At 38.4% G+C, this 14,884-nt stretch overlaps 1 protein-coding gene and 1 gene segment (V, D, J or C); one reads left to right on the top strand and one right to left on the bottom strand.

Moving 5' to 3' along the window:
• Nucleotides 1–466: 466 nt before the first annotated feature.
• On the top strand, nt 467–10,507 carry LOC120461499 (uncharacterized). The gene is made up of 9 exons (XM_089127371.1): nt 467–470; nt 2,062–2,286; nt 2,415–2,498; nt 3,704–3,817; nt 3,907–4,062; nt 4,884–5,101; nt 6,208–6,367; nt 8,150–8,289; nt 10,394–10,507. Exons 1-9 carry the CDS (start codon nt 467–469, stop codon nt 10,397–10,399), a joined length of 1,107 nt encoding a protein of 368 aa, XP_088983497.1. The 3' UTR covers nt 10,400–10,507.
• A 2,047-nt stretch (nt 10,508–12,554) lies between these two features.
• Nucleotides 12,555–13,192, bottom strand: LOC148965017 (Ig kappa chain V region K29-213-like). The segment is given in 2 exon segments: nt 12,555–12,982; nt 13,102–13,192. Coding segments are annotated over 2 exon segments (372 nt in total).
• Nucleotides 13,193–14,884: the final 1,692 nt, after the last annotated feature.

Genomic DNA, 14,884 nt, shown 5'->3' on the forward strand with positions numbered 1-14,884 from the left:
AAGACTCCACAAGCGGTGCTTGTGCTGCTATAATGATCACAGATAGTATTTAAGTGGAGGGGGGTTAAAATAACACAGAAAAAAAAAAAATCTGAGTTAAAAGAACTTAAAACTTAAAAAAATAACAACAACATATTTTGCCTTTTCAGATGTATATAGTTGCAGAATTTACAGAGTCCAAGACTGTAAATATTATATCAGACTCATGGTTTGAAGATGGTGCGACTTTGTGGCCAAGCTATAAAAGCGATGAACGCATCAACAGAGCTGTTCAAAAACATGAGGTGCCAGGATCAGACTGGAAAATGTATGACGTTCGAGTCCTTTCAAGAGCTGGTAAGGGTGCACTAATATGTTCCTATTCCATAACTTTTCAACCTATTAAGTATTAAATTGTCAAATACTTGCTAACTGGGTTTGTATATGTGTGTGTAACTGCAAACTGAAGTTAAAGGCTGTCATAGTGATGGGTATTGTTAGGATTTTATTGATATTGATACTGCTTGTCAATACTGATAGTAATCAATACTTTGGTGCAAAAAGTAAAGATGTGAAAACAGAAGTATTTTTATTTTTTTGCAGAAATAACCTCCTGTTTTTTCTAAAAATGTAAAAAAACTGTAAAAATAGTTTTCTATTTTTACAGTGACAATTGCTACAAATGGCTGGTCTGACAATAGTTTTCTCTAGTTGTCAGAGAGACACCTCCCATTAAGTTAAGCTGAAGCTTGAGGGAGCTGCTATCACTAAAATGAGAATAGCTGATTGACCTTAAATATCAGCACATAATGAGCCTGGGCCACTTTAGCTTGTTGCTAACATCAGGACTTGACTTAAGTCTTGCGTTGGGGCATTTATTCACAGCCTAAGCTTTACACATTCTACACAGCTATAACTTTACTGCTTAAAGGAGTAGTTCACTTAAAAAAAAAAAAACTTTTGCTGATAATTTACTCACCCCCATGTCATCCAAGATGTCCATGTGTTTCTTCAGTCGAAAAGAAATGAAGGTTTTTGATGAAAACATTCCAGGATTTTCTCCATATAATGGACTTCAGTGGGAACCAAACGGTTCAAGGTCCAAATGAGTTTCAGTGCACACATCACTATCGCCAAACTATAGGCTATGGTTTGAGAATGGACACGGGTTTGGTTCCCATTGAAGTCCATTATATGGAGAAAAATCCTGGAATGTTTTCATCAAAACCCTTAATTTCTTTTCGACTGAAGAAAGAAAGACATGGACATCTTGGATGACACGGGGGTGAGTAAATTATCAGCAAAAGTTTTTTGAAAAGTGAAAAACTACCCCTTTAACTCGCACACATGCATTGCTACGTTCACAGCTAACTGCCAACTTCACACTCACTGTCACACACACATTATCTGTATCATTTTGTCTTTACTGCTCACTTGGGTTAAATGTTTATATATATATATATATATATATATATATATATATATTTTTTTTTTTTTTTTTAATTATTATTATTATTATTTTTAATTTTTTTTATTTTTTAACACACACATTGTTTTATTTATTAATGCACTTTATTGTTAACAGTGATTTTAGACACAGAACAGCAGAGATAAACTAATATTTAATCTTTTCTCAATTCTGATCAGGTGATTATCAAAAAGCCAGAGAAAAGCTGAGGGCTTCGCTGACCTGTAATACATCGGAGCTACAAACAGATGACGAACAAGAAGTAGTAGTAGCTAGGAAAAGAAAAATTAAGCCAAGGTTTTGTATTTGCACGTATACATGATTTAAAAACAAAAGACCATTCACTGCAGTCAGATACAATTATTCAGAGATCTCACAAAGAAGTTTTGCAAGACAGCATTTAGTCTTTTTCTGATATAGCTATATGCACTGAATGTCAAATGACAAAGGTAGAAATGGTATTGCATCTTGCATTTCAATGTAGTAACTGATTCCTAGTGCAAACTAATAGTGTCGACTAATTAAATATTTTGAGTATCGACATTTAGCACAACATTTCTCACATTTTAAAGTTGGTTGCAGGGGCTATTTTTGATTTTCTTAACTAATTTTAGTATTTTTTGCAAATGCCACATTGTTAACTAGGGCTTGGGGGGTTACTTTGTTTGTTAGGCTCGTCTTTGGTGATACAGACTCTGAAAGTGAGCCAGAGGAGAGGAACAATACAAGACCCACTTATCACTCTCTCACTCCAGCACCAACTATTCCCCCACCGACTCCTAACTTCTCAGCTAGACCTCTGCCAGATCCGAATCATGCTGAACATCTTCATTTCACTGGTATGTTCTTGTACTGCAGTAGGATCATTCAACCCCTGGTTATGAAATATCATTTACATTTGTTCATTTAGCTGATGCTTTTATCCAAAGCGACTTTACAAGACCCACTTATCACTCTCTCACTCCAGCACCAACTATTCCTCCACCGACTCCTAACTTCTCAGCTAGACCTCTGCCAGATCCGAATCATGCTGAACATCTTCATTTCACTGGTATGTTCTTGTACTGCAGTAGGATCATTCAACCCCTAGTTATGAAATATCATTTAAATTTGTTCATTTAGCTGATGCTTTTATCCAAAGCGACAATTGATATATATTTCAGAGGTCATACGCCTCTTGAGCAACTAGGCTTGAGTGTCTTGCTTAGGGACTAGGGGTGTGACGAGATCTCGCGAGATAAAAACATGACAAGATTTCCCGTTGAGTGAAAAGCTGTCTCACAAAATCATGACTGAGTGTGAGGGTGAGATTACAACTAAATATTCCATCCACCGCTACACTCTCACATTCGCCTAAACTATCGTTTTGCTGTTATAAATAGAACACCGAGGTCCTGTGATAATATTAGTCCCGTGCGAATCGACATCTCTGTGATTTGGCCGGATAGTATATCATTTTTTCAATGTTTTTGTTTCATCTGCTTCTTTTTATCCATCTTTCACGAAGAATAGAGGCTGAGTTGAGTGTTTTGATAGTATTTTGGGTGCGGGGTCATATTTTCCACACTATAAAGTCTTTAATTTTCTCAAAAAACGACAATGCGCTTTATAATCCGGAGCGATTTATACACACGAACAGACACACTGTCCCCGGCGCTGCTCGCGTTCATAAAGCGCTCCCCATTCACAGTAACCGGGTCGTCTCATTCAAAACAGCCAGCTGTTGCTGTCAGGGAACCGCAGCACATTGAATACAATAGTCAGGCTGCAAATGTAAGTTACGTGCCAGCCCCAGCGCACTCACACTTACTAAATTTGAGAGATAATCCCGAAGTAATGTTGTACTTGCAAGCGTGTCTAGCTAAGACGTATGGCGACGTACACAGTGACGTAACAACTTCGTTCCCTGGGCGCTCTAGTCAGTGGAAAATCAAACAGGTTCTGAACGGAAGCTGAACCATCTCCGAACCAACTTTGAACCAGCAACAGTTCCGAACCAGTTCTTTTTTGGTGGAAAAGGGGTAATGCATAGCCTATGTCCATTTCTGTCAACTTACTTCTGCGCAGCTCAAGTAACACCTTTTCTTACACCTACTTTCTGCTACTACATTGATCAACCTCTGAATGTCTCCTTTTTTTTTTCTTTAAATATACGTATGCTGCAAATTTTCTTCTATAAGATAACAAGGGCTGTTTTAAAATCTGTTGTCAGTTTTTGGGCCCTAATAATGAAATTTTCAAATGCCTTCTCCTCAGCGGCTGCACCACTTGCTCCCGTCCCTCCACCTTTCATACCTTCAAGTCCTCCATGCCAGATTTCTGCTGGACCTCTGCCTGATCTGAGGCAATGTGATCGTGGTAGTTACACAGGTACCACAATAGAGTATTTTTGTTAAGCTTTTCCTATCAAAGTACTCACCTGTTTGCAAAAATAATATGTTCAATCTACATCTCCTCAGGTCCAGTGGCACTTGTTCCTACCCCTACGTCTCGCATACCCTCAAGTCCTAGGCGCCGGATCACTGCCACTCCTCTTACAAATGACTATCAAGGCCATTGTTTTGTCCCCACTTTTAGACTGGGGAGGACTGGCACTGCACCTGTTCCTTGCTCTGGTAAAATATTTTTTTTTTTAAACTCTGTGACCGACTACATGGTTTGAATGAGCTATTTTGAAAAAAAAAAAAATACTTATAGAAGGATATGATGTATAGTGTGTGTGTGTGTGTGTATGTATGTGTGCATATATATACTACTGTATATATATCCACACATACATACACACACACACACACACAGGCCAAAAGTTTGAATACAATTTCTCATTTAATGTGTTTAGTTTATTTTCATGACTATGAAATAGTAATACGTTACGTCCACAGACCAGCAACATTCAGCAGGTAGCTGCCCTTTACTAAATAAGCCACAAAGCTAATGCCGTGTTTATCAGTGGAGGAGTGCTAACGGTAGTGAGCCATTAAACTGATTGTTTCTGATGTATTGTAAATATTTCTGCCAGCAGCCTTTCTGCAGTTATAGTCTGCGTGTCTGAAATGGTTAAACCAGAGAGGACATGAAGAGTTCAGATGCAAAAGCCTCTAAGTGCCATTTGAAATTTTCTTCTAAAATGATCATTTTTATCAAGCTTGTATATTTAAGTTCAGTAATTTCACTTAAATTACAATGAAGATTACCTATGAATTGTCATTTAAGTGAAATCACTGAACTTAAATACACAAGCTTGATAAAAATGGTCATTCTAGAACAAAATTTCAAATGGCACTTAGAGGCTTTTGCATCTGAACTCTTTACATGTAAATAAATGTGAGCTGAACAAGACTCTAACACGGCTTTCTGCAGCTCCTCTTTGTGTGACGTTGTAGATGTGAAACACTGTAGTACTTTTAATATAGTTATTTCTTAACTCCTTTTGTAGCGGCTGAGCTGCACATTCTAACTTTGCTGGAACATATCAAGGAGCAGCAGATGCAGCTGGCTGCTGCTGTAAATAACATTGCTGCAAGAATGGGGACGGAAACTCCTATGGCTGAGATGCCTCAAAATATCAGTGTTCCGCTGGCCACCATGTCTGAAGTGGAAGAATTGGAGGAGTGGCTTAAAGATGCTAGAAACTCGCATGCTAAGCAAAACATGGTATGGTAACAATGTAGGGCCAGGTGGTATATAGACTTATTAAATCGATTAAATGATTAAATCGATTTATTTTAAAGGGACACTTCACCTATTTTCATTAAGCTTTGTATCTTTAGAAACCCAGTCATATTTTTGAATGGTCATGGTTTATTCGACTTATTTTCCCAGTAGCACCTCATTGCAGTACACAAGATCCAGGGGTGGAGTCAGATCTGAGGGGTGGAGTTGGGTAGGTGTATGGGTGGGTTTAGGGATCAGGGGGTGAAGCTGGGTAGGTTTGAAAAGTATAGAGACATTAGCTCCTCCTTATTTCAGGGGGTGGGACCCACTCACACTACAGGCCTATTACAGATCAGTAGGTGGGACTTCACTTGCAGAAACTGAATCAATATATCAGCCATCTTCACCGGCCTTGCGCCGCTCTCACATTCCTCACCCTCGTCCTGCTCGCCTAGACATTTTGTGGGAAATGAATTTCAAACTCTGGTGACAGCTAACGTTACCTTGTAGACAAAAGAGTGATTTCACTGTTTGCGCTGTTCTGGATTAGTCGGTGTGGCTTGCAGAGCTGTGCAATGTGGTGCATTGTGGGAGTTGTTGTCTTGCATACAAATGTGCCCTTAAGTTATTTTCTGTCTTTTCTCAGTCAAGAGGGCACCAAATAAAAAAAATATTTTACATTTCGACTACATATATGATCCACTTTCAATAAAGATTGATGTTGAAATGGGTGAAATGCTCCTTTAAAACAAGATGTTCAATGAGAATATCGTTTAGATCAGGGGTGCCCAATCCTGCTCCTGGCGATCGACTGTCCTGCACAGTTCATCTCAAACCCTAATCAAACACACCTGAAGTAGCCAATTAAGGTCTTTAGGATCACATTCAGGTGTGTTTGATTAGGGTTGGAGATGAACTGTGCAGGACAGTCGATCGCCAGGAGCAGGATTGGGCACCCCTGGTTTAGATTGATAGTTTAATGTTGTAACCCTTTTTTTCAAAGTTAAACTGTTGTTTACTGTACTGTTTGTTTCATGATTTAGTAAACCGACATACAATTTGCGCAATTGTCTCTGTTGAACTAAAATGCTTTTCTGTATTGTCAGATTTCGGCTCTCGGTGCTGTAGGAGGACAGAACTCCAAAAGAGTAACTTGGAATGTACTTTCGAGGATTTTCTCAAACACAGTGGCCAAACAGATTAATTGGAAAGGAGTAAACGGGAAAAGAAGTTTTAAAGAAATGCTGACACAAACTCTGTTGATCAGTAAGTATTTTAGTATACATATTGTAGTATATGTGTGGGTGACTAGTAGATGAGAACAATAAAAAAAAAAAAATAAATAAATATATATATATATATTAGAGGTGTAACGGTTCTCAAAATTCACGGTTCGGTTTGATACGATACACTTGTGTCATGGTTCGGTTCGGTACAGTTCGGTACGTTTCAATTACAGCAAAAAGAAATAAATGGCAGAGAAATTTCCTTGATTTAATTTTTTTATTATATTTTTATTAAAACTAACATCATAAAGTATGATTTTTTTTTAACTTTGAGCAATGATGGAACTATACTTGACTTTTCTTAGGAGCATATAAAACAAAACAGCACTTTGGACAAAATGAAATGTAATATTGTAGTAGTTATAAACAAAGGTTTATTTTAGTTCAGATTAACATTTGAGGGCAGCAATTGTATTCATAATGTCAAAATACAGCCGACGTGATGTTACTTGAAAGCATTATAGCCTACTATTCCTGCCAAACTTACAGATAGTAGTGTTATACAGTAAATCCTTGGTGATTGCTGATCTGTGGACACTGGATAGTTCATTCATGGCACAAAGTTTCTTCCTGGTTTCCACGTCAGCGCTGTTTGATCCGTTAATAACGGAGAAATGTGAATGTTTCTCACTATATCTCGCAGCGATGTTATTACTTCAGTGGCAAATTCAAATGTTTTCTTTCAAGGCTACTGGATTTGGTGTAACAGTGACAGTGACAGTAACAGTTAGTAACAGTGCTGATGATGAAGATCGGCTCGCGCTGCATTGGTCCAAACTGATAAACGGTCCGTCATCCAAACAACCACACAATAACGAGTAGCTTCGTTCCGCTTACATTACATTTGCCATTTGATGTTGGGCAATGTTGTGGTCGCGCACGGCAGCATCTCTTACATTATGAATGCGCTTCCCATGCGTGACGCGCCTACATTTGAATAACGAAATGTTGGTTGGCAGGAAAAATTAACCGAACGAACCGTTCGTTTCAAAAATGCGTACCGAAAACCGAACCGAAAGCCTCGTACCGAACGGTTCAATACGAATACGTGTATCGTTACACCCCTAATATATATATATATATATATATATATATATATATATATATATATATATATATTAGCACTGTCGCCTCACAGCAAGAAGGTTGCGGGTTCAAACCCAGTTGCTCCGGTCTTTCTGTGTGGAGTTTGCATGTTCTCTCCGGGTACTCCGGCTTCCTCCCACTGTCCAAAGGCATGCAAGCTAGGTTAATTGATGTCCCTAAATTGTCCTTAGGTGTGAATGTGAGTGTGAGTGGTTGTTCAACTATGTGTGGCCCTGCAATGGACTAAACTGGCAACCTGTCCAGGGTGTACCCCACCTTTTGCCCACTGTAAGCTAGGATTGGCTCCAGCCCCCCTGTATGCAGGATATAATCCCTTATAATGCATATAAGGGATGCAACTTTAAAACCAAAAAAAATACTTTGATAGCAGTGCTGAAATAGATTGCAGTCATGACAGAACCGGCTATTCACATAATCACTTCCTCTTGAAAAGGTTGATTTAAGGATGATCCAATACAATCTAGTTGTGATTTGTTATTCATTTGTTTTGAGTTACTAAATGAAAGTCTACACAAAATTAGGTCTTCTGCCACACCAACAATAGTAAACATGGGCAACATCTAAAGCTTTTCTCAAAACAGTGGGTTATTGGCTTGACTTAGAGGTAATTTTCAGAATTTGTGCCCATCAACCAATTGACTTTCTCTCTTAACAGAGGCTGTACGGAAGAACCAAGTTGCTAGCAGCGCATCGGATAACGAAATTAACCAGCACGCCATCCGTTGGTTCAACCTGGCCTCTGACCGCGGAGGTGGCCGCAAAGAACGTGCCATGGCCAGAGATGGATTAACCATGGTAAATTGTAGATAAATCATTGTGCTAGTCTTTTGTAGAAACATTTGTTTTGTGTTTAACTTTGCAAATTGTTGTTAATAGCATTGCAGCTACGTAGTACGTATGTAGGAACAGTGACATTTTTTCAGGGCTGTCCTGGGAACGATAGAAATATTTTGTAGGATGCATCTATAGGACGAAAGGGATTGTGTAATCCTATGTCAGGGATGTGATTTTTCCGGATTAATCCGGAATTCCGGATTTTCCGACCTGAAAATGTGACCTGCGTGAATCATGCAGATCTGTAAAAAAAAAAAAAAAGAGGGGGACGGGTGTCGGCAGCCGGAGTGAAAAGGAGAGAATATGAGGACATAACCCATTACTGGCTGACGTGCGTACAGAAAGTTCCTTTCAAAGTATCCAGAAACACTTATCTAGTATCAACAAGGACGTATTTGCGTTCAGCCAGAGAATGTCTAATTGGTTCAGCTTGTTCACCTGCTCAATTTCGTATCTATAGTCGCTCTCGCGCTGGTATCGTTGTTAGTTGACCAGAACATCACAGTTAGGTCACCAGGGCTGGGCGATATATCGATATATATTTCAAATTTGCGCTATGATCCTTGCTCCAAGCAAGCTGCTGACTGCTTTTGTAGAAATATGTAGCAGCTATATCGTGCATTCTGTCAGTTGCAGTCCTGACACCTCCGTCTCAACAGCATTAGTGTACAACGCGACAAATACTCCCAATATTAACGCAGAGGAACGGCTATCTGTTCAGCGAGTTCACAAAAGTTAATTTGCATGTGCTTTAAAGCCTTGCCGGTTAAACATGTCATTGCGGGGAACACCCGATGTGCCCATGTACTAAAAGCTTGTCTAACAGCACCTGGTTGCTGCACTAAGTTATCTTTCGAGTATGTTTTCGCTAATACTCTCAAATACACACAAGGTTTACATAGAAACATTTGGTTATGTCTAAATTCAAAGCAAACCGAGAAAATTGAGAGAAATCTGCTTGTCAAATGCTCCGTGTATATTAGACGTGTTGCGTACAGGTCTTAAAGTGACAGTAACCCTAATAATAAAAATGCAGCCGCTTGTTCTTAAAGGGATAGTTGACCCCAAAATAAAAATTCTGTCATTATTTATTCACTGTAAATGTTGTTCCAAACCTGTATTAATTTATTTCTTGTGCTTAACAAAAAAGAAGATATTTTGAAGAATGTCGGTAACCAGACAGTTGCTGGTCCCCATTGACTTCCATAGGGAAAAATTTACTATGGAAATCACTGGGGTACCTCAACTGTTTGGTTACCGACATTCTTCCAAATAACTTATATAACTTAAACAGAAGAAAGAAACTTTTTCAGGTTTAAAACAACTTGAGAGAGTAAATGATGAAAATTATTTTTTTTGGGAGAACTATCTATTTAATGTTAATTAAACAACAAAACAGAGGAAATCACTCACTGCTCTTGACTGAGAACTGTAATAGTAGCTTTAATAAGAATCAATGTATAATTTATACAGTGAAGACTATATTTGACTTTGAACATTTGCTCTCATTTTGCGGAAAAGATATTGTGATATATATTGATCGGGGGGGGGGGGGGAGGAGGGGGGCTCGGTACATTTTCCTGATTTTTTGTCCTTAGCCAATTACATGCCTGCTATGTGATTATTTATTACGATCACTTAGCAAATGACAAACTGAACCAACTGAGCGCTGACTACAATGGAGGCCATCTTCTCACACTGTTACGCTGGGGTGTGACCACCAGGGCTCCAGACTAACTTTTTTCACCTCAAACCAACATACTTCCAGAGAAAACATCTATTAACTTGTTAATTTTAATGATTTTTGTTTGAAGTTTGAAAATGCAATACAGATACAGATTTAACTACAAAAAACACCCCAACTACAACAGTTGAGCATGTTTGCGGTACAAGATAATCATTCATTAGTTGTAATTGTGGTAAAATGTTCTCTTAATCTGGATTTTGATTTTAGGTCAAATCTTCCAGCCTAGTCCCCTTTAATATTACCAATCTCAGTGGATTATTATGTAATTTGTGATTGCCATTATCAATTGAGTTCTTACACTCTTTTTATACTTTGCAGGAATGAACGCATCGGCCATCCCACACTCTCCATGTTTGTTGGACGTTATGTGAGGGCTGTTTGCTGTTTGCAGAAATTAGCTGTAGAAAGGTTCTGTTAGCAGTTTCTGTCCTGTTTTTTTTTTTTTTTTTAGACATTTTGAAATAAAATGTTAAATGTGGATTTTAAATAAAATTTATGTGTCACTCATCTGTTCTATCACTTTCTTTGTTGAAATTATATGCAGGACAAATAGAAACAGTCTGTGTAACAGCTTTGACTGTCCATGCTTTGTGCTCCAAGAAAGAAAAGTAATCGGGTTTAAAATGCTAGGAAAAAGAAAACGCAAGTAAAACAAGAAATCGTAAGATTGGTGGGGGAAGGGGATTACGGTAGTAATATTTACTCATTACAATTGACGACAACATTGCCCAGTACAATTGCTCTAAAAGTTGCTCTGTGAATCATCAGCTTTAGTGTACTTTGAAAATATACAAGTCATTATTTGTTACACTTCGCAGACAGAAATGGTATACCTTCACTGATATCTATTACTAGGACCCATAGTACAAGCTGAATCATGCACAACATCTAAAACAAACTAAACTACCCCTTTAACTGAAAAAAATCTGTATTTTTGTATATGGTTTGTTTTGTGGTATAGATCAAGGTTATGACAGATGCCAGAGGTGGTGTGATTCCGGGCCAGAACTAATAAATGGAGCTGGCCCAGTGCCTGTCCAGATCTGGCCCGGATCCAGTATGGAACTGGTCCAGATCTGGCCCACCTTTGGGCCAAATAACTAAAATAATTCTCATCTGTTCTGGAGCTGGGCCAGTGCCGGCCCAGTGCCGGCCCAGATGTGAAAACCGGATCCACACCGGCATTGGCCCGTTGTGCTAAAGGACACCGGCCCGGGTCCGTTTTACAGATCTGGCCCAGAACTTATGAAGGTTCTGGGCCAGATCTGGCCCGCATGATTTTTGCTATCTGGGTCATCAGACCAGGCAACATTTCTCCAGTCTTCAACTGTCCAATTTTGGTGAGCTCTTGCAGATTGTCGCCTCTTTTTCCTATTTGTAGTGGAGATGAGTGGTACCCGGTGGGGTCTTCTGCTGTTGTAGCCCATCCGCCTCAAGGTTGTGTGTGTTGTGTCTGAGATACACACTCATATACTCATATCTAGCGTTACCCAATGTTCACAATGACATTGTGTCCTATACATTTCCTAATATACAGTCACATACAAAACTAATGAAAACGAAATGCATAACTCAATTCACAGACATAGTGTTAATTACCCAAGTATGCAAATTCAAGATAACTGAAATATTCAAACAATGTTGACATCAATGACCGTCTCTCGTGTATAGCAGGCTAACACGCTGACCGCGAAGATCCATGCTAACCATGTGCTCGGGCCGGCTAACTCACGACACACTATCACTAAACTAAAACAAACTACTTTCAACCTGTAAAACTCATCAGTATAGACCCCTTTTCAGTTGGTAAACATGGTGACGTTTTTTTTGTGGGCGGAGCTTAGGTGGAGGCAGAACGATCCCTCTTGCCGCTTCATCAACGCTAGTTAGCAAGGATTGTTAGCTTGTTTTTTAACAATGACTGGAGAAAATCAGATTTTATCTTAATGTGTAAGGTCACTCAGTGTCCAGGACCGTGATTCTTATTTCCAAAAGTACGTTACCTCGGTTGACACCATAGAGAGATATATTGCAAATGAAGTTTTTCTCTCAATTTGTTTCATAATCACTGCATTTATGGTTTTTATGCACACATTGTTAAGGGTTTCTGTCATAATGTGATCAGTGTGATTAGTACATTGTCTGAATTATTTTTGCTTTTAAACGTTTAACTTCTCATTCATGTCTTTCTACACAGGGATGAGAGAGTAGGTCTTCTGATGGGAAGTGTGAGATTTCTCCTTCTAGATGATCGTTGAAGAGTCCAGAGAAACTCTCTCGCTGACAGAGAGGAACTCACTCATATAAAGATGTTCCTCTAGTGGTGAAACATGGAAGTGCAATTATTACATTGGAGAGGCTTTACAGGAACAAGCTCCACTCACATGTTATACACATTTTAGTCCAGTTTAGTGAGAGATATTAGATTATATGTTTACTGAGTACATCAATAAATGAATAAAGTGTGTGAAAGGTTTGATATTGTGTAGTGTGTGATCCTCCATCAGCAGCTGCAGTTTCTCTCAGCTGTATCAGTGCAGTCACTGTGACGTCTGACTGACAGAGGTTTTTGTACGACTCTTTATCACTGTGTGAACACATACTGACTTGTAATGTGTAAACTCTGACAGTAATAATCTCCTGTATCTTCAGTCTGGACTCCACTGATGCTCAGAGTAAAATCACTGCCAGATCCACTGCCACTGAATCTAGATGGAGTTCCAGAATTACGATATGTTGCATAATATATGAGGAGTTTAGGAGCTTCTCCAGGTTTCTGTGAGTACCAGGCTAACCGATCATTACTATACACATTACTGCTGGTTTTACAGTTTATTCTGACTTGTTCTCCTGGTTGAACTGCTGATATTGATGGACTCTGAGTTACAGTGATCTGTCCTCTACACTCTGGAAGAAAACACACAAAAAAAATGAAAATGATATATGATGATATACAGTAAATGATAAACTCACATTTCACATTTTAGGATAATTAACAATCATTATAAAAACTGTATTACACAAACCTTGAGCAAACAGTGCAATGGTCCAGATGAAGATGCAGATGTTGTTCATAGTTGTAGTTTAGTCTTGTGTGATGATGAAGAGTGTGTGTGTTCTGCTCTCAGTCATGAAGTGTTAAACTCACAGCACTATAAACACTCTCAGAGCACTGAAGCATGTGCTGACAATGCAAAGTGACTCTCTCTATTTAAATCATAATCTTGAAGACTGTAGATCAGTCACAAACACATTTTACAAAAACGTCCTCGTTGGAAAATGCCAAGCTATTATACACACATTTGAGTCTATTGGCAGAATCATACAGTAGCTACATATTATTTATCCAGTCATTATTAATATTTAAATTGCACTTATTTAACAACTGTCGTGGAACTATTCAGATGGGGTTCAGATGTTTTGGGAAGAAGGAGGCGGGAAGCGGCGAATAATCAACATTTTTAATCAAATAAAACAAATACAAAATAAAAGCATAAGCCAGAAGCCCCTCACGGACGAATGCTAGGAATAAAATAAAATTTGGTCAATTTTAGACTCATTAGAAATAATTTAACCACTGTGGCTTCAAAGTTATATGTTAATGCCATGATCTTTTCACAAAAGAATTATTGCCTTACCATTTGGATGCAGGGACTACATTACAATCAAGACTCTATAAGCAGGCTTTGAAAAAATTGGATAAAAGGTCTAATTTATATCACCATTGTAAGATTTTAACTAAATATGATTTTTTTTAAATTGGGAAAATATGATTAAATTTGGGGATATTTTTCTTGCGAATAAAATTTTGCATGGTTTGGCCCCACCTCCACTCAAAGCCACAATATGTAATTTTTCTGCTTTAAAAATAGCAAAAATAACTGTATCTATGTTATATATTTCTATTAGATGTGTACTTACATTAACTTCCTTGCGGAACCCGGCGAAACCGCCAAACACAAAGGGGAACACTGACTACCACAAATAAAGCAAAGAAAATGACGACGAAAAAAAAGTAGTACGTATTTTTATTAGGGATGTCCCGATCCGATACTCAGGATCGGTATCGGCTCCGATCCAGCCATTTTTGCGGGATCGGGTATCGATCAGACGAGGCCAATCCAAATCCGATATTGTGTGTATACTATTATGTTATTGTTAAGCCCCACAGAAGGCACAAACACATTCTAAAGTACCATAACGTTTTCGTGCGCTCTATTATAAGTGTTCTGAAGCCATTATGTGTGTAAGAAATTAATATTTAAGTCATTAAATTCAAGATCACATAAACTTTTCCCTCTCGCGGCTGTCAGTCATTCTCCATTCAGCACTCAAACAGCGCGTCACGTTCGGTTACAGTCAATGATGAAACGATCTTCAAGATGATTCAATGTTTATACTATTAAACTTTATCTGTAGATAAAGGTCTATGTTTTCGCATAAAACAACATTATCTTGCTGGACTTTATTGCTGTAACTTAATCGTGTTACTTTCTACCAGGTGTCGGACGCTGTCGGTTAGATCACAACACTAGAGTCACTCGGCACTATTGTTCTTCATGCGCACAATAACTGAAATGTAAAACTGTTTAAAGAAAAGGTACAATAAACTATTGTATAGATAGATACTGTTTAATACACTGTCCATCAATATGTATTTCCTTTGTGCTTTGAACTTTTCAAAGCGGACTCGACGCACAGCATGCATAGCTAGCTAGCTTTAAGTGCTGAAGTACCTGTATTTTCTTTTATATATATATATATATATAGTAGTGTTTGAATAAAGGGTGGCAGTCTTTCATAATCAAC

This window comes from Pimephales promelas, chromosome 25 (genome assembly GCF_988280905.1).
Source record: "Pimephales promelas chromosome 25, fPimPro1.hap1.1, whole genome shotgun sequence".
Classification (NCBI taxonomy): Eukaryota; Metazoa; Chordata; class Actinopteri; order Cypriniformes; family Leuciscidae; genus Pimephales; species Pimephales promelas.

Bases quoted from the DNA above. Each gene is read 5' to 3' on its own strand.
- LOC120461499 (XM_089127371.1), top strand. The intron at 3,818-3,906 runs GTACCACAATAG...ACATCTCCTCAG, and splicing joins TGATCGTGGTAGTTACACAG to GTCCAGTGGCACTTGTTCCT. The intron at 4,063-4,883 runs GTAAAATATTTT...CTCCTTTTGTAG, and splicing joins TGCACCTGTTCCTTGCTCTG to CGGCTGAGCTGCACATTCTA.